Source organism: Aotus nancymaae, unplaced genomic scaffold, assembly GCF_030222135.1.
Source record: "Aotus nancymaae isolate 86718 unplaced genomic scaffold, 86718_ANA_hifiasm-v0.15.2.pri h1tg000049l, whole genome shotgun sequence".
Taxonomy (NCBI): domain Eukaryota; kingdom Metazoa; phylum Chordata; class Mammalia; order Primates; family Aotidae; genus Aotus; species Aotus nancymaae.
Window position 1 is genome coordinate 10,783,648 of NW_026988463.1, and position 16,078 is coordinate 10,799,725.

At 47.4% G+C, this 16,078-nt stretch overlaps 1 protein-coding gene across 3 annotated transcripts in view; it reads right to left on the reverse strand.

The window, feature by feature from the left end:
• ABCC1 (ATP binding cassette subfamily C member 1 (ABCC1 blood group)) overlaps positions 1-16,078 on the reverse strand; it is a 191,589-nt gene that overhangs the window by 83,558 nt on the left and 91,953 nt on the right. For all 3 annotated transcript variants that reach the window (XM_064362456.1, XM_064362455.1, XM_064362454.1), the window contains exons 8-12: positions 14,797-15,027; positions 13,452-13,629; positions 10,697-10,858; positions 5,989-6,081; positions 1,865-2,068 (exon numbers count right to left, since the gene is read on the reverse strand). In XM_064362456.1, the coding sequence (XP_064218526.1) occupies positions 1,865-2,068; positions 5,989-6,081; positions 10,697-10,858; positions 13,452-13,629; positions 14,797-15,027 (868 nt within the window). The remainder of the gene's footprint in view (positions 1-1,864; positions 2,069-5,988; positions 6,082-10,696; positions 10,859-13,451; positions 13,630-14,796; positions 15,028-16,078) is intronic.

Below are 16,078 nucleotides of genomic sequence, written 5' to 3' on the forward strand. Positions count from 1 at the left end.
AGTGTGACCCCTTTTCAAAACAAAAACCCAAAATGAAGCAGATCAGAATGAAAGAGCCAAGATGATATATTATTAGCTACACAAAAGAGAACACGATGCACAGTATGATCCCATTTAAATCTGTCAAAATATTTTTAAGTACCTATACACTTGTACATTGTTTTCTAAAAGTATAAACAAAACTGTCACTTTGGAGGAGAGGAACTGATGGAACAGAGGACAATATATTTTTCATTTCATATCCTTTTGTATGATTTTTTGTTTTCTGAGACGAAGCCTTGCTTTCTCACCCAGGCTGGGGTGCAGTGGCATGATCTCAGCTCACTGCAACCTCCGCCTCCCAGGTTCAAGCGATTCTCCTGCCTCAGCCTCATGAGTAGCTGGGATTAGAGAAATGAACCACCACACCCAACTAATTTTTCTATTTTTAGTAGAGACAGGGTTTCACCATGTTGGCCAGGCTGGTCTGGAACTCCTGACCTCGTAATCCGCCCACCTTGGCCTCCCAAAATGTTGAGATTACAGGCAGGAGCCACTGGCGCCTAGCTTATAATATATCTATCTATCTATATATATATATATAGATAGATAGATATAAATTTTTTTTTTTTTTTTTTACAATGGATGACAAATATTTGTTCAGCACCTGCTATGCACTGTTTTACATACTGAGGATACAGCAGTCAACAGAAAAGACACAAACGCCTACCTGGAGCTGACATCCTAGTGGGGAAAGACAGACAATAAAATACGTACATTTTAAATTTTTTTAAATTTTTTTGAAACAGGGTCTTGCTCTATTGCCCAGGCTGAAGTGCAGTGGCTCAATTTCGGCTCACTGCAACCTCTGCCTCCCAGGTTCAAGGGATTCTCATGTCCCGGCCTCCTGAGTAGCTGGAATTATAAGCAGGCACCACCATGACTAGCTTTTTTTTTTTTTTTCTTCGGTAGAGACAAGGTTTGGCCAAGTTGGCCAGACTGGTCTTGAGCTCCTGGCCTTAAGTGACCCACCTACCTCGGACTCTCAAAGTGCTGGGATTACAGGCGTGAGCCACTGCACCCAGCCCAAAATAAGTAAATGTTAGAGCATGTTTAGACCCTGCCATGTCTGTGGTCTAAACACACTTGACAAGTGGTCCACAGGACACTGACAATCCACTTTGTGACCAGTTGGTGACAAAATAGGGAGGCAGCACCATAATGCAGATCAACTATGGCACCAAGTGTGCCGTTCAGCTCAGCTCACGCTTTTTTTCTTACAAGGCTTTCTTAATGCAAGAAGCAGAGGGCACTGGCACTGGTTTACATTCTGGCACCAACTCCTTGTACCACAGTGAACAGCTAACGAAGAGTTCCTAAACAGGTTGGCTAGAAGCTAAGTGTGAATAAAATAAAGGAGAACGGAGATGACAAATGCTGAAAGCGAGTGTTCAGGGAGGGTCTTGCTGACATAGTGACCTTTTTTTTTTTTTTTTTTTTTTTTTTTCGGTGGAGACAAGGTTTTGCTCTGTCACCCAGGCTGGAGTGCAGTGGTACAATCTTGGCTCACTGCAACCTCCACCTCCCAAGGTGAAGCAATTCTCCTGCCTCAGCCTCCCGAGTGGTTGGGACTACAGGCACGCACCACCATGCCTGGCTACTTTTTTTTTTGTATTTTTAGTAGAGACAGGGTTTCACCATGTTGGCCAGGCTGGTCTTGAACTCCTGACCTCAGGTGATCCACCTGCTTTGGCCTCCCAAACTGCTGGGATTACAGGCGTGAACCACTGCACCTGGGCGACACAGTGACCTTTTAAAATTCTTCAGGTATGCAGACAATAAAACATCAAACAACGGGGGCCAGGAAACAGGGGGCTCCACTCACCAGGAAAGGCGTGCAGACCCAAGTGAAGGTGCCCACGGCTGCCAGGTAGGCAGACTTCTTCAGCACCTTCAGCTCCTCCTGCCTGATATCCAACACCTTGTCCTTGAACGCCAGCTCCCAAGCATAAAGCTTCAGCACTTTGATCCCATTAAGAATTTCATTCATCAGCTTGATCCGGTTGTCTTTGCTCTTCATGTGGGCCACCTTGGAAGAGAAGGGCAGTCAACACCACATCTGGGGCAACCCTGGGATCAGACCATCACTCAGCATTACCAGCTATGTTTTTCTTAAACTTTACTGTGTACTCTGATATGTGAATGCTTTTTATATTGATTTTTTTTTTCTTTTAAATAGAGATGGTATTTCACCATGCTGCCCAGGCTGGTCTCGAATTTCTATGCTGGGATTACAGGTGTGAGCCACTGCACTCGGCCTCAACATCACTGTCTATTAAAAGCAGGCCTCCTGAGGGTGGGAGAGCTGATCCTGTAATCCCTATGAGCCCTACTCTTGGTCCTGAGACCATACCAAAGGACTCTGCTATCAAAGAAAACACCCACTTCAAGTCTTGTTAGGTTAGATATTGGAGAAACATACTCAATTAAGAATCCAGGAATAGAGGCAAGAGAAACCCTTCAGGTCTCCAGAAAAGAAGGGATTCAGTCCCTATTCTGCTGACCCAAACACAGGAAAGATGGTGGGGGTGTTTTTTCTTCTGTTTTCTTCTTCTTTTTTTTTTTTTTTTAAGACAGAGTCTTGCTCTGTCACCCAGACTGGAGTGCAGTGGTGTAATTTCAGCTCATTGCAACCTCCACCTCCCAGGTTAAAGGGGTTCTCCTACCTCAGCCTCCCAGATAGCGGACTATAGATGCCCATCAGCACACATGGCTATTTTTCTATTTTCAGTACTTTCTATTTTGTATTTTCAGTATTTTCTATTTTGTATTTTCAGTAGAGATGGGATTTCACCATGTTAGCCAGGCTGGTCTTGAACTCCTGACTTCAGGTGATCCACCGACATCGGCCTCCCAGAGTGCTGGGATTATGGGCGTGAGCCACTGTGCCCGGCCTGTTTTCTTATTTCTTGACAGCCTAGTTTTCTTTTTTTTTTTTTTTTTTTAAATCTTTCTTTTTGGAGACAGTGTCTCACTCTGGCATCGAGGCAGGAGTACAGTGACATGATCATAGCTCCCTGCAGCCTTCAGTTCCTGGGCTCAAGTAATCCTCCCACCTCAGCCTCCCGAGTAGCTGGGACCACACAGGCACATGCCACCAGACCCAGCTCATTTTTGTATTTTTTGTAGAGACAGCGTCTCGCTATATTGCCCAGGCTGGTTTTGAACTCCTGGCCACAAGCCATCCTTCTGCTTCAGCCTGCCAAAGAGCCAGGATTACAGACATGATCCACTATGCCCGGCCCATAGTTGTTAAAATAGTGAAATGTTCATGTACTGGCTAGTACTGGCTCCAAACAGTAGGTACTTGTGCAGTGCCGTTGTTAAATATTTTTAATACCAATAGCAGCATCTTTCTAAGCATTTTACATGTATTTAGCCACTCAACATTCACAAGAACTATCGTTTAGTGCTATAGTCATCCCCGGGCCACAGATGGGAAGAAATTAAGCTACATGATCTGGAGGCCAGCGAGTGAAGTGGGTTCAGAGTCGGGCCACTCAGGGAATCCCACACATCAAGAGATTGATTAAATGGTGACTCGACCCTCAAAGCCCCTGCCTCACCCATCCCACCCATCCCTACCCCATAAGGCCTCTCCTTCCAACAGGTCTGTGTTCTGAAACTCATCTCCCTATGGTACCATCAGTGCAGCCAAGTGCTCCCATTTGAAATTTCACAGCACACCGTAACTATCCATCAACAGAAGAGCAGAGAAACAAACCACACCATGTCCATTAAGGACCAAAAGGCACCAGGTCAGGAGAATGAACTCAAGCTATACAGCGCAGCACAGAGAGGTCCCCAAAGCAGGGCACTACAAGACAAAATCATGCTGCCACACCAGCCCGTTTAGATAAAAACAGATATGGTAATATCACAAAAATATTTGTAATGGCCAGGCATGGTGTCTCATGCCTGTAATCCCAGCACTTTGGGAGGTCAGGAGTTCGAGACCAGCCTGGCCAAAACGGTGAAACCCGTCTCTACTAAAAATACAAAAGTTAGCCAGGCATGGTGGCAGGTGCCTGTAATCCCAGCTGCTCAGGGGGCTGAGGCAGGAGAAACGTTTGAACCCAGGAGTAAGAAGTTGCAGTGAGCCAAGAGTGCACCACTGCACTCTAGCCTGGGCAACAGAGTGAGATGCCATCTCAAAAAAACAAAACAAAATGAGAGAAACCCACATATATAAAAAACCAAACATAACTATATCATTAATCAGGTCTGTATATACAAACATAGAAAGTTCTAGAAGGATTTGCTTCTATACATTCACAGTGGCTAAGACAGTAGGGAAGGAGATAGCCCCCTTTAATTTATATACTTTTGTATGATTGAAACTTTTTTTTTTTTTTTGAGACAGGGTCTCACTCTGTTGTCCATGCTGGAGTACAGTGGCACAATCATGGCTCACTGCAGCCTTGACCTCCTGTGCTCAGGTGGTCCTCATGCTTCAGCCTCCTGAGTAGCTGGGATGACAGGCACACATCACCACACACAGCTAACTTTTCCATTTTGGTGAAGATGGGTTTCCAGGCTGGTCTTAAATCCCTGAGTTCAGGCGATCCACCCACCTTGGCCTCCCAAAATGCTCAAAGTACAGGGGTGAGACTGGCCTGATTCAAATTTCTTTATAATAAGAAAGCACACTATATTAATTGAGTATTTAAACTTTTTAAAATACAGAATATCTCCAAAAATAAAAAGTTGAAAGCCAGGCATGGTGGCTCACACCTGTAATCCCAACACATTGGGAAGCTGAGACAACAGGATCACTTGAGCCCAGGAGTTTGAGACCAGCCTGGGCAACACAGCAAGATCCCATCTCAGAAATTAATTAATTAATTTAATTAAAATAAAGAGATTAACACCATGCCTCGAATAAGGTAAGAGCTAATGAGGAGAAAAAAAGTAGAGGGTAATTTGTACTCAACTCTTGAAAGCACAGTCACATATAGCCATAATAAAACCATGAGTGGCTGGGCGCGGTGGCTCACACCTGTAATCCCAGCACTTTGGGAGGCTGAGGCGAGCGGATCTCAAGGTCAAGAGATAAAGACCATCCTGGCCAATTCGGTGAAACCCTGTCTCTATTAAAAATACAAAAATTAGGGCCGGGCGCGGTGGCTCAAGCCTGTAATCCCAGCACTTTGGGAGGCCGAGGCGGGTGGATCACTAGGTCAAGAAATCGAGACCATCCTGGTCAACATGGTGAAACCCCGTCTCTACTAATACAAAAAATTAGCTGGGCATGGTGGCGCGTGCCTGTAATCCCAGCTACTCAGGAGGCTGAGGCAGGAGAATTGCCTGAACCCGGGAGGCGGAGGTTGCGGTGAGCCGAGATCGCGCCATTGCACTCCAGCCTGGGTAACGAGAGCGAAACTCCGTCTCAAAAAAAAAAAAAAAAAAAAAAAATACAAAAATTAGCTGGGCGTGGTGGCACAGGCCTGTAGTCCCAGCTACTCAGGAGGCTGAGGCAGGAGAATCGCTTGAACCCAGAAGGCAGAGGCTGCAGTGAGCTGAGATTGCGCCATTGCACTCCAGCCTGGCGACAGAGCAAGACTCCATCTCAAAAAAATATAAAATAAAATAAAATAAGACCATGGGAAACAAGGATTGTCTCTCAGAGGCTCACAGACCTTGTGATGTCAGTCACCGGCCTACAAAGTCTAACCACATGTCAAGAGCTCTCAACCATGGGCTGCCCAATAAAATCACCTGGGAAGTTTTAACACATCCTGATGTCCGGACCCCACCCACAGTAACTGAATCCAAATCCCAGATATAGGACCTGGGCATCAGCATTTTGTTCAGGCTCCCCGGGTTACTCCAACTGGCAGGCAAAACTGAGAACCCCAGGGTCTAAGCAGAAAGAACTCGACTAAAACCTGCATGGAGAGGCCCCAGCCTAGGGCCCGGCTTGGAGGCCTTCAGAGACACATGCCCTACCTGATAGGTCTTGGTCTTCATTGCCATTACAGCATTGATGGGCACCATGAGGACCATGACGGCCACTCCAGCCAGGACAGACGGGCCCAGGTTCTAAGGAAGGAAAGGAGACTCTTAATCACTCACCAGACAGGAAAAAACCGGGCCCTTAACAGCTTCCCTGCCTGGTCCACCCCCGATGGATGCTGCTAACCAAGTTAAGGGCAAGAGGTGTTACTTTTACCCCACGATAGGGTGTTAGGGGCCTGCGGTTTTATTCCTGAGCATCACTCGGGGCCCTCCCAATCCCTTGAAGAATAAGCAGGTCCATGCTCCTTTCTCCAAAGCCCTTGGGCCACGTGAGTTTTGCAAATTACAAATTTAGAATTCTAATTTTGGAGATGTTGCCCAGACTGCAATACAGTGGCTATCTTCACTGATTCTCCTACTGCAGCCTCCAAAGTAGCTGCAACTACAGGTAACCATTAGGTCTTGCTATGTTGCCCCGGCTGGTCTCCAACTCCTGGGCTCAAGCAATCCTCCCAGCTCAGCCTCCCAAGTAACTGTCACTACAGTCACACTACCATGCCTGGGTAATTTTTTGGGTTTTTTGTTTGTTTGGTAGAGACAAGGTTTCACTATGTTACTCAAGCTGCTCTCAAATTCCTGGGCTCAAGCGATCCTCCCAACTCAGCCTCCCAAGTAACTGTGACTATTAGAGACAAGGTCTCACTATGTTGCCCAAGCTGGTCTTGAACTCATGGCCTCAAGCGCTCCTCCTGCCTCTGCTCCCAAGTAGCTGGGATTACAGGCGCGAGCCACCACATCCAGCTTACGTTTTTAGAATGGTAATAAGGTAGTATGAAGAAAACTGTGAACGTGACCACCTGACTGCTTATTCTGTTTGAAGGCTGCTTACAAGTTTAGCCCTCAGCTAGCGCCTGCATACTTGGATTTCAGGAGGGTTTCCACCATTAACAGAAGTGGTAAGAGTGGCTCGATGTGCCTCAACTGTTTACACAAATATATGGTTTATGCTGAACACTACTTTCCCTATGGGAGTCTGGACTTTTGGTATGTGCCAAGTACACAGTGCCATGCCCCTAATAAAAGCCCAAGCACTGAGCTCCTACCAAGCTTCCCTGGGTGGCAACATTTCACACATATAATCATAATGGTTGCCAGAGAATTAAGTGCACCTTGTGTAACTCTGCTGGAGACTCCTGGAAGCCTGTACCTGGTTTCCCTTAAACACTGCCCCATGTATGCCTTCATTCTTTGCTAATTTTGCTATATTAACTTAGAGCCTTGAGGCTGGGTACAGTGGCTCACACCTGCAATCCCATCACTTTGGGAGGCCAAAGTGGGAAGATAGCTTGAGGCCAGAAGTTCGAGACCAGCCTGGACAACATAGTGAGACCCCATTTCTACAAAAAAATTAATAACTTAGCCAAGCATGGTGACGTACACCTATAGTCCCCAGCTAGTTGAGAGGACAAAGTGGGAAGGATTACTTGAAGTCCAGAAATTTGAGGCTGCAGTTAGCTATAATCGCACCACTGCACTCCAGCCTGGGCAGTAGAGCAAGACTCTGTCCCTTAAAAAACAGAAACAAAAAAACAAGACAGCCGCCACAACCAAGAACTGTCTGGCCCCAGTGCTGAGCTCAAGCGACTGCCATCTAAAACAAGATGTGATGTTAAGACAATTTTCTTAATGGTTCATAAACCAATCTTGAAGGCAATTCTCAAAGAAACGTTTCAAAAAATTTTTTTACCATGGTAGTACTTTTGGGAAAGTGGACTCCCCAAGACATCTGCTTGAGAAGACATTTATTTATTTTTTCTTCTCGAGACAGAGTCTCGCCTTGTCACCCAGGCAGGAGTGCAGTGGTGTGATTGCAGCTCACTGCAGCCTCTGAACTCCTAGGCTCAAGCAATCCTCCTGCCTCAGCCTCCACAGTAGCTGGGACCACAGGTAGGGACCATCATGCCCAGCTTTGTTTGTTTGTTTTGCAGAGACAGTGTCTCACTATGTTGCTCAGCCTGGTCTCAACTCTGGCTTCAAGCAATCCTTCCACCTCGGCTTTCTAAGGTGCTAGGATTACAGGTGCATGCCACCTGTATCTGTGCCCAGCCTCTCAGATAATTAAATTCTGGTGCTTTTTTTCTAAGTTTTATTATTAGAAACACTTTACTCACCTTCTGCTCTACAAATGTATTTTTTAAAAAAGCAAACTACGGCCAAATAAACTGGTAATTTTTTCTTCTTCCTTTTTCTTTTCTTTTTAGAAATAGAGTCTCACTCTGTTGCCCGAACCGAAGTGCAGTGGTGCAATCTCGGCTCACTGCAACCTCTGCCTCCCGGATTCAAGCAATTCTTCTACCTCAGCCCCAAGTAGCTGGGATTATAGGCATACACCACTATGCCCAGCTAATGTTTGTATTTTTAGTAGAGATGGGGTTCTGCCATGTTGGCTAGGCTAGTCTCCTGGCCTTAGATGATCCACTCACCTCAGCCTCCCAAAGTGTTCAAATTATAGGCATGAGCCATTGTGTCCAGCCCTTCTCTTTTTTTTTTTTTTGAAACAGAGTCTTGCTCTCTCACCAGGTGCCAGGCTGAAGCGCAGTGGCGCGATCTCGGCTCACTGCAACCTCCGCCTCCCAGGTTCAAGCAATTCCCTGCCTCAGCCTCCCGAGTAGCTGGGACTACAGGTGCACACCACCACGCCCAGATAATTTTTATATTTTTAGTAGAGATGGGGTTTCACCATGTTGGCCAGGATGGTCTCCATCTCTTGACCTCGTGAGTCGCCCACCTCGGCTTCCCAAAGTGCTGGGATTACAGGCATGTTTTTTTTTTTTGAGACAGAGTCTTGAGTGCAGTGGTGCAATCTCAGCTCATTGCAACCTCTGCTTCCTGGGTTCAAGCAATTCTCCTGCCTCAGCCTCCCCAGTAGCTAGAATTACAGGTGTGTGCCACCACACCCGGCTAATTTTTTGCATTTTTAGTAGAGATGGGGTTTCACCATGTTGGCCAGGCTGGTCTCGAACTCCTGACATCAGGTGACCCATGCGCCTCAGCCTCCCAAAGTGCTGGGATTACAGGCATGAGCCGTCGCACCCAGTCAACTTTTCTTTCAATAACAGATAATAATCTGAGCTGTGCTCATTATGCACCAGGGCCTCCTGGGGTTGTACCCACAGAAGACACAAAAATAAGTCAGATACTGTATGTCTGCAAGTAGCTAACATGTTACCCATCCAAGAGGAGGCAATACACTGAGCATGCAAAAAAAAAACTATTTCAGAAAGTGGGCCAGGCGGGGTGGCTCATGCCTGTAATCCCAGCACTTTGGGAAGCTGAGGTGGATGGATCACCTGATGTCAGGAGTTTAAGACCAGCCTGGCCAACATGATGAAACCCTGTCTCTACTAAAAATACAAAAAAAAAAAAAAAAATTAGCTGCGCATGGTGGCGTGAGTCTGTAGTTCCAGCTGTTTGGCAGGCTGAGGCAGGAGAATCACTTGAACCTCAGCAGCAGAAGTCACAGCAAGCCAAGATGGTGCCACTGCACTCCAGCCTGGGCAACAGAGTTAGACTGTCTCAAAAAAAAAAAAAAAAAGAAAAGAAAAAGAAAAAGAAAAACTATTTCAGAAAATAGTATCAGATGAGTTCCCGTACTAAAGTTATTGGGATTCAAAATTCAAAAAAGGAGAAACTTCATCTACTTCAGGGGGAGGGGACATCAAGGAAAGTGGTGTTTGTTACAGCAGGAGAATGAGCAGGCTTTCATCAGTTAGTAGGAAGGAAGAAAATTCTTTATGGAATAAAAGGCACCTGGCAAAGGCTCAGAGGTAGCAAAGCACAAGGCATGTATTGTGCTATGAGCCTCTTTGCTTATCATCATTTTATTTTGGGAACTCTCCCCCCTCACATGGAAGGGCTGTCAATCACATCTCTTCTGCCATGTGAAAGGACATGAGACCCAATGAGAACTCTGCCTTCTAAGCCATGGTGATTGGTTAAGGGATGTGAATAGGACCAAGCCAGGCCAGAGTGCTCCCTGAGATTGACTCTGGCTATGCAAAGAAATGCTGTCTTCTCTTTTCTCTGGCACGTCGTTCTGACAGGATGATATCAGCCCATAGCTATGGAGACGTGGGGAAGTACCACTGAGAATGATGTCAACTCAGAGAACAAAAGGGCTATGAAATGATGAAAGACCGAAAGTGAGTACTGACAAACATTGCTTGATCTCCTGGATCAATCCACACCTGAAGCTAATACTCAGCTTTCTGAGATACATGCAGCCCCAAAGTTCCCTTTATTTACTTAGGCTACTTTAAGATAGATTTCTATCCCTTGCAATTTAGAGAATCTTGACCACCATAATTAGGGACTAGTGAATAAGTGAGTCTGGTTAGTGTTTCGGAGGATTCAGTGGGAGAAATATGGAGTGTTCATTGCAGCGTTGTTAATTACTGGCACTGTCCAGGAAAGAGAGAATGAAAACACCATGCCACCAAGGAGAACATCAACCTGACAACTCATGAAAGGAACAAAATACTGAGGAAGTGCTTACCAGGCTGGAAAATAAAATATGAACAACAGTCCGAACTGCCAGGGAGTACACATGCCATTACCATCAACCCCCACTCCCTCAGCCCGCTGCCCCCACGTACAAGTCCCTGCCTGCATGCAAAAGAGGATGGCGTCAAACACACACCAGCCACAGGAGGTAGAGAGCAAGGATGACTTGCAGCGGGGCTGACCAGACCATGTTAATGTACGTTGCCAAGTCCATGAACCTCTGAGCGTCCACAGACATAAGGTTGACGATCTCTCCAACTGTTGAGGATTTTCTAGCTGAACTGGTGATCACCAGGGCCTGTGGGACAAAGGAGAGGGAGGGTGGGTGAGTGTGGTGGGTGAAGAGACCTGACTCTTCCTCCAGGCCCACGGAGAGAAAGGAGACTCCCAGGGGTGGAAATGCTGCAGATTTTTGCTCCACCCCTCCTGATTTACCTGTCTGCCCAGGACGCCTGTGTCCTCTCTCAAAACCCACATTCTTATCCATGGCACTTTTATTTTGGGAACTCTCCCTCCTCAAACCGAAGGACTGTCAATCACATCTCTTCTGCCATGAGAGAGGACACGTGACCCAGGCTGGCCAATCAGAGACCTCTGCCTCCTGGACCACAGTGATTGGTTCACTGCCTCCCAACCTTGAATTCGACTGGCAAGGGACCCTAGGCATGCTCGAAACCGGGGCTTCACAAGCTTTAATGCGCACAGACACCACCAGGGTTTTTTTTTTTTTTTTTTTTTTTTGAGGGTAATGGGAGAGGTTGTTCCAATGCAGCTTCAGATTCTGCAGGTCTGAGGTGCAGCCTGGGATTCTGCATTTCTACCATACTCCCAGGCTGTGCTGATGCTGCTGGTTCCAGATCCCAATGAAGGACGGAGGGTCTAGGCCACGGTCTCAAAACCTTGGTGTTCTTGACATCTGGGGCCAGATACTTCTTTGGGGGGCTGTCTTGTGCCCTCACCCCTAGTTGGGACAATGGAAAATGCCTCCAGATATTGTCATACATGCCCTAGGGAGGGGCAAATCTCCCTGGCTGAGAACCCCTGGTCTGGGTCACTGGCCCTCCAACATGGCCCCAAACTATCACCTGGCGAGTTTTAAAAACACTAACACATTAGCCAGGCGTCATGGTGCCCGCCTGTGGTCCCAGCTACTTGAGGGCTGAGGTGCCAGGACTGTTTGAGCCTGGGGACGTGGACGCTGCAGTGAGCCAAGATTGTGCTACTGCACTCCAGCCTGGGCGACAGAGCAAGACCCTATTTCAAAAAATAAAAATAGGGTCGGGCGCAGTGGCTCACGCCTGTAATCCCAGCATTCTGGGAGGCCGAGGCGGGTGGATCACGAGGTCAAGAGATCGAGACCATCCTGGTCAACATGGTGAAACCCCGTCTCTACTAAAAATACAAAAAATTAGCTGGGCATGGTGGTGCATGCCTGTAATCCCAGCTACTGAGGAGGCTGAGGCAGGAGAATTGCCTGAACCCAGGAGGCGGAGGTTGCGGTGAGCCGAGATCGCGCCATTGCACTCCAGCCTGGGTAACAAGAGCAAAACTCCGTCTCAAAAAAAATAATAATAAATAAAATTAAATAAAAATAAAATTAAATAAAAAACAAAAACACTGACACCTGGGTCCAACCTTAGCAATCTCAATTTAATTTAATCTGGTGCAACCTAGGTGTCAGGAAGTTTTTTGTTTTTTGAGACAGGGTTCCCTTCTGTCACATAGGCTGGAATGCAGGGGTGCAATCAGGACTCACTGCAGCCTCCAACTCCTGGGCTCAAGCAATTCTTCTGACTCAACGTCCTGAGTAGCTGAGACTACAGGTGCTCACCACCATTCATGGCTAATTTATTTATTTTCTGCAGAGCCAGGGTCTTGCTATATTGACCAGCTGGTATTGAACTCCTGCCTTCAAGTGATTCTCCCACCTTGGCCTCCCAAAGTGCTGGGATTACAGGCATGAGCTACAGTGCCTGGCCTGCATCAGTTTTTTAAGCTCCCCGGGTGACTCTAACTCACACACAGGCCACAGAATCACTGATCTAGTTCATCTTTCCCAAGTACGTTGCAAGACTCTCTCTTTCTGATCTATGCACCAAGCAGTTTCCTTGCCCTTGAGACAAAAAAAAAATTTATAGAGACCAAGATGGTAACTTGGTTCCTCTGAAGCTAGATGTGCACAAATGCCTACTACATACTCTCATCATGCAGAGAATGTGCCACCTGCTCAGTTCAAATTAAGACTGACAACAGGCTGGGAGCGGTGGCTCACGCCTATAATCCCAGCACTTTGAGAGGCCAAGGCAGGCAGATCACCTGAGGTCAGCAGTTCAAGACCAGCCTGGCCAACATGGCGAAACCCCATCTCTAGTAAAGATACAAAAATTAGCTGGTCATGGTGGCGGATGCCTGTAATCCCAGCTACTCAGGAGGGTGAGGCAGAGGAATTGCTTGAACCTAGGAGGCAGAAATGGCAGTGAGCCAAGATCATGCCACTGCACTCCAGCCTGGCAGACAAATTGAGACTCTGCCTCAAAAAAAAAAAAGAAAAAGAAAAAAAGTGACAAGAAGCTGAAACACAGAATGTTAACAGCAGAACCAGAATCTGAACTACAATTTCCCCACATCAAGGTCCATTGATCCATCTAAAAAACTCAATTACCCACAGCTGATACACAGGGACCTCTACGCGCCAACCCTTGAAATCAGCTTTGCTGAGGTACAATGCCTGATGGTCACTGTCCCTGCCACTTGCGGTCATGGACGCCACCATCATCCTACTGCTGCAGAAGCTGGGCTGGAAGTCCCCAGGCTGGCCCCCTGGAGGAACCCAGGGCTGCAGGAGGGGATGTCAAAATCGGTCCACAGGCCAGTGGCACAGCCTCCCCTACCTTGCGATAGACAGCCCCGATGACCGCGGTCTTGATCCTCATGCCGCTGACGAAGCAGATGTGGAAGTACTGGTGCAGCAGGAGGGTCTGCAGGCAGGCGCTGACGAACAGCAGCACCGTGTAGAAGTAGCCCTGCCAGTCTGGGGCCGTGGTGTCATTCACAAAGCTGATGAGCAACCTGCGAAGGAGCAAAGAGACGGCCAGAGATGACTTGTGACACGTGGGGGCAGGGAAAAGGGCTTCAGTGTTGCCACTGCAACTTTCTCCTGAGCCAGCTGAGCGAGACACTATCACTCCTATTTCACAGATGGAAACACAAGTCCACAGTGGTGATGTGGCTGTGCAGGTGGCCCAAACTGCTCACAACAGAGGTCTCTGGCTTGGGATTTTGCACTAATTGCTCTAGCTCTATCTCATCACCAGCAAGTCACCCTAAAGAACTGCACAGGGAACACAAGGAAACAGGCAGGGAGGGAAAGAGAATGAACATGTTCCCAGCGTGACAGAGCAGCAGAGAACAGGGGAAGAGGGAGGCCACCTCCCTTCTGACTACCCGGTTTTGGTTATAGTTTTTTTTGTTTTGTTGCGTTGTGTTTTTTTTCTTTTTTTGAGACAAAGTCTTGTTCTGTCTTCAAGACTGGAGTTCAGTGGTGTGACCTCTGCTCAATGGTGTGACCTATGCCTCCTGGTTTCAAGCAATTCTCCCGCGTCAGCCTCCCAAGTAGCTGGGATTACAAGTGTGCGCCACCACACCAGCTAATTTTTGTATTTTCAGTAGCGACAGAGCTTTGCCATGTTGGCCAGGCTAGTGTTGACCTCCTGACCTCAGGTGATCTGCCTGTCGCAGCCTCTCAAAGTGCTGGATTACAGGCATGAGCCACCGTGCCCAACCCTGGTTGCAGTTTTTTCATGTGATCTGCTGGCATTTCCTTGCTCTTGGTTTTCCAAGATAATGCCATACCCTCCTCATTTGGGTTTCAGGGGACCCTAGTGGGTTTCTGTTACTTGCAACTAAAGTGGTTTTCCCTAAGATGGTAATTAAGTAAAGCATAAAGCAAAGCTAGGCAGTGGTGGTCGCTCACCTCTGCAATCCCAGCACCTCAGGAAGCCAAGTCAGGAGGATTGCTTGAAGCCAGGAATTCCAGACCAGCCTGACCAACACAGCAAGACCCTGTCTCTATTTTTTTTTTTTTTGTTCCAAAAAAGGTAAGCTGGTAAAAATGGAGACACCTGACTATGAGCACACTTCTGGACACAGCATGACCCTGGGGTTATGAGTGATGCAAATGAAAGATCCAACCAAAGGAGGCCAAACGGAGCCCACCTAGGAGGGAAGGGGTCTTACTTCAAGATCTCCGGACCGGCAAACATCAGCAGGTCATGGATGGCCTTAAAGAAAAAGCTCATGAGGAAGTAGGGCCCGAAGGTCTTGTATAAGACCTTAAACAGGGAGGGATTCCACTCCTTCTGTGGAGACTTGACGATCAAAGCCTCCACCTCCTCATTCACATCCACCTTGGAACTCCCTTTCGGCTTGGCAGGATCCTTGGAGGAGTACACGACCTTCACGGGCTGCCTAGAACACAAGGAGGTGAAGCCGTTGTGGGGTCTGCCAGAGACACAGCCCCCCACTGAGGGAAACAGCCAGAGGATGTCACCCTCAGGGGAGGCAGAGTCAAAGATGAAAAGCCCAAGGAGAGGGGCAGGTCAGCACAGTAATTACGCACAGTCTCAAGAGCCACCATTGCCAAGTAGGGCTTGGCCACTGGCCAGCTGCGTGGCTTCAGGCAAAGTCCTTAAGCTCTCTGGGCCTCAAGTTTCCTCCCCTTTGAAATGAGTATAAAAGTAGGACCTACCTCCAAGGTAGGTAAGATTAACTGAGTTGAACAAGTGAAAGACAGAGAGAAGTGATGGCTCCAAACTGATCTAGAGTCAAGGCAATCCCTATCAGAAGCCCAGCTGGCTTCCTGGGAGAAATGGATGAGCTAACACTATAATTCATATGGAAACTTCAGGACCCAGAACAGCCAAAACAACTGTGAAAAAGAAGAACCAAGTTGGAGGATACACACTTCTTGATTTCAAAACAATACAAAACAACAGTCGCGGCAGGGCGCGGTGGCTCACGCCTCTAATCCCCGCACTTTGGGAGGCCAAGGTGGATGGATCACTTGAGGTCTATCCGAGACCAGCCTGGCCAACATGGTGAAACCTCGTCTCTACTGAAGTACAAATATTAGCCAGGCACGGTGGCAGGCACCTGTAATCCCAGCCACTTGGGAGGCTGAGGCAGGAGAATTGCTTCAACCTGGGAGGCAGAGGTTGCAGTGAGCTGAGATCGTGCCATTGCACTCCAGCCTGGGTGACAGAGCAAGACTACATCTCAGGAAAAAAAAAAAAAAAAAAATCATCAAGACAGGCAAAGGGATAGTCATATATAGATCAATGCAAAAGAAGAAAGCGTCCTTGCCAGTTGTGCTGGCTCACGCCTGTAACCCCAGCACTTTGGGAGGCCAAGACAGGCTTATCACCTAAGGTTGAGAATTCGAGACAAGCCTAACAAACATGGGAAAACCCTGTCTCTACTAAAAATATACAGAATTAGCCGGGTGTGATGGTGCATGCCT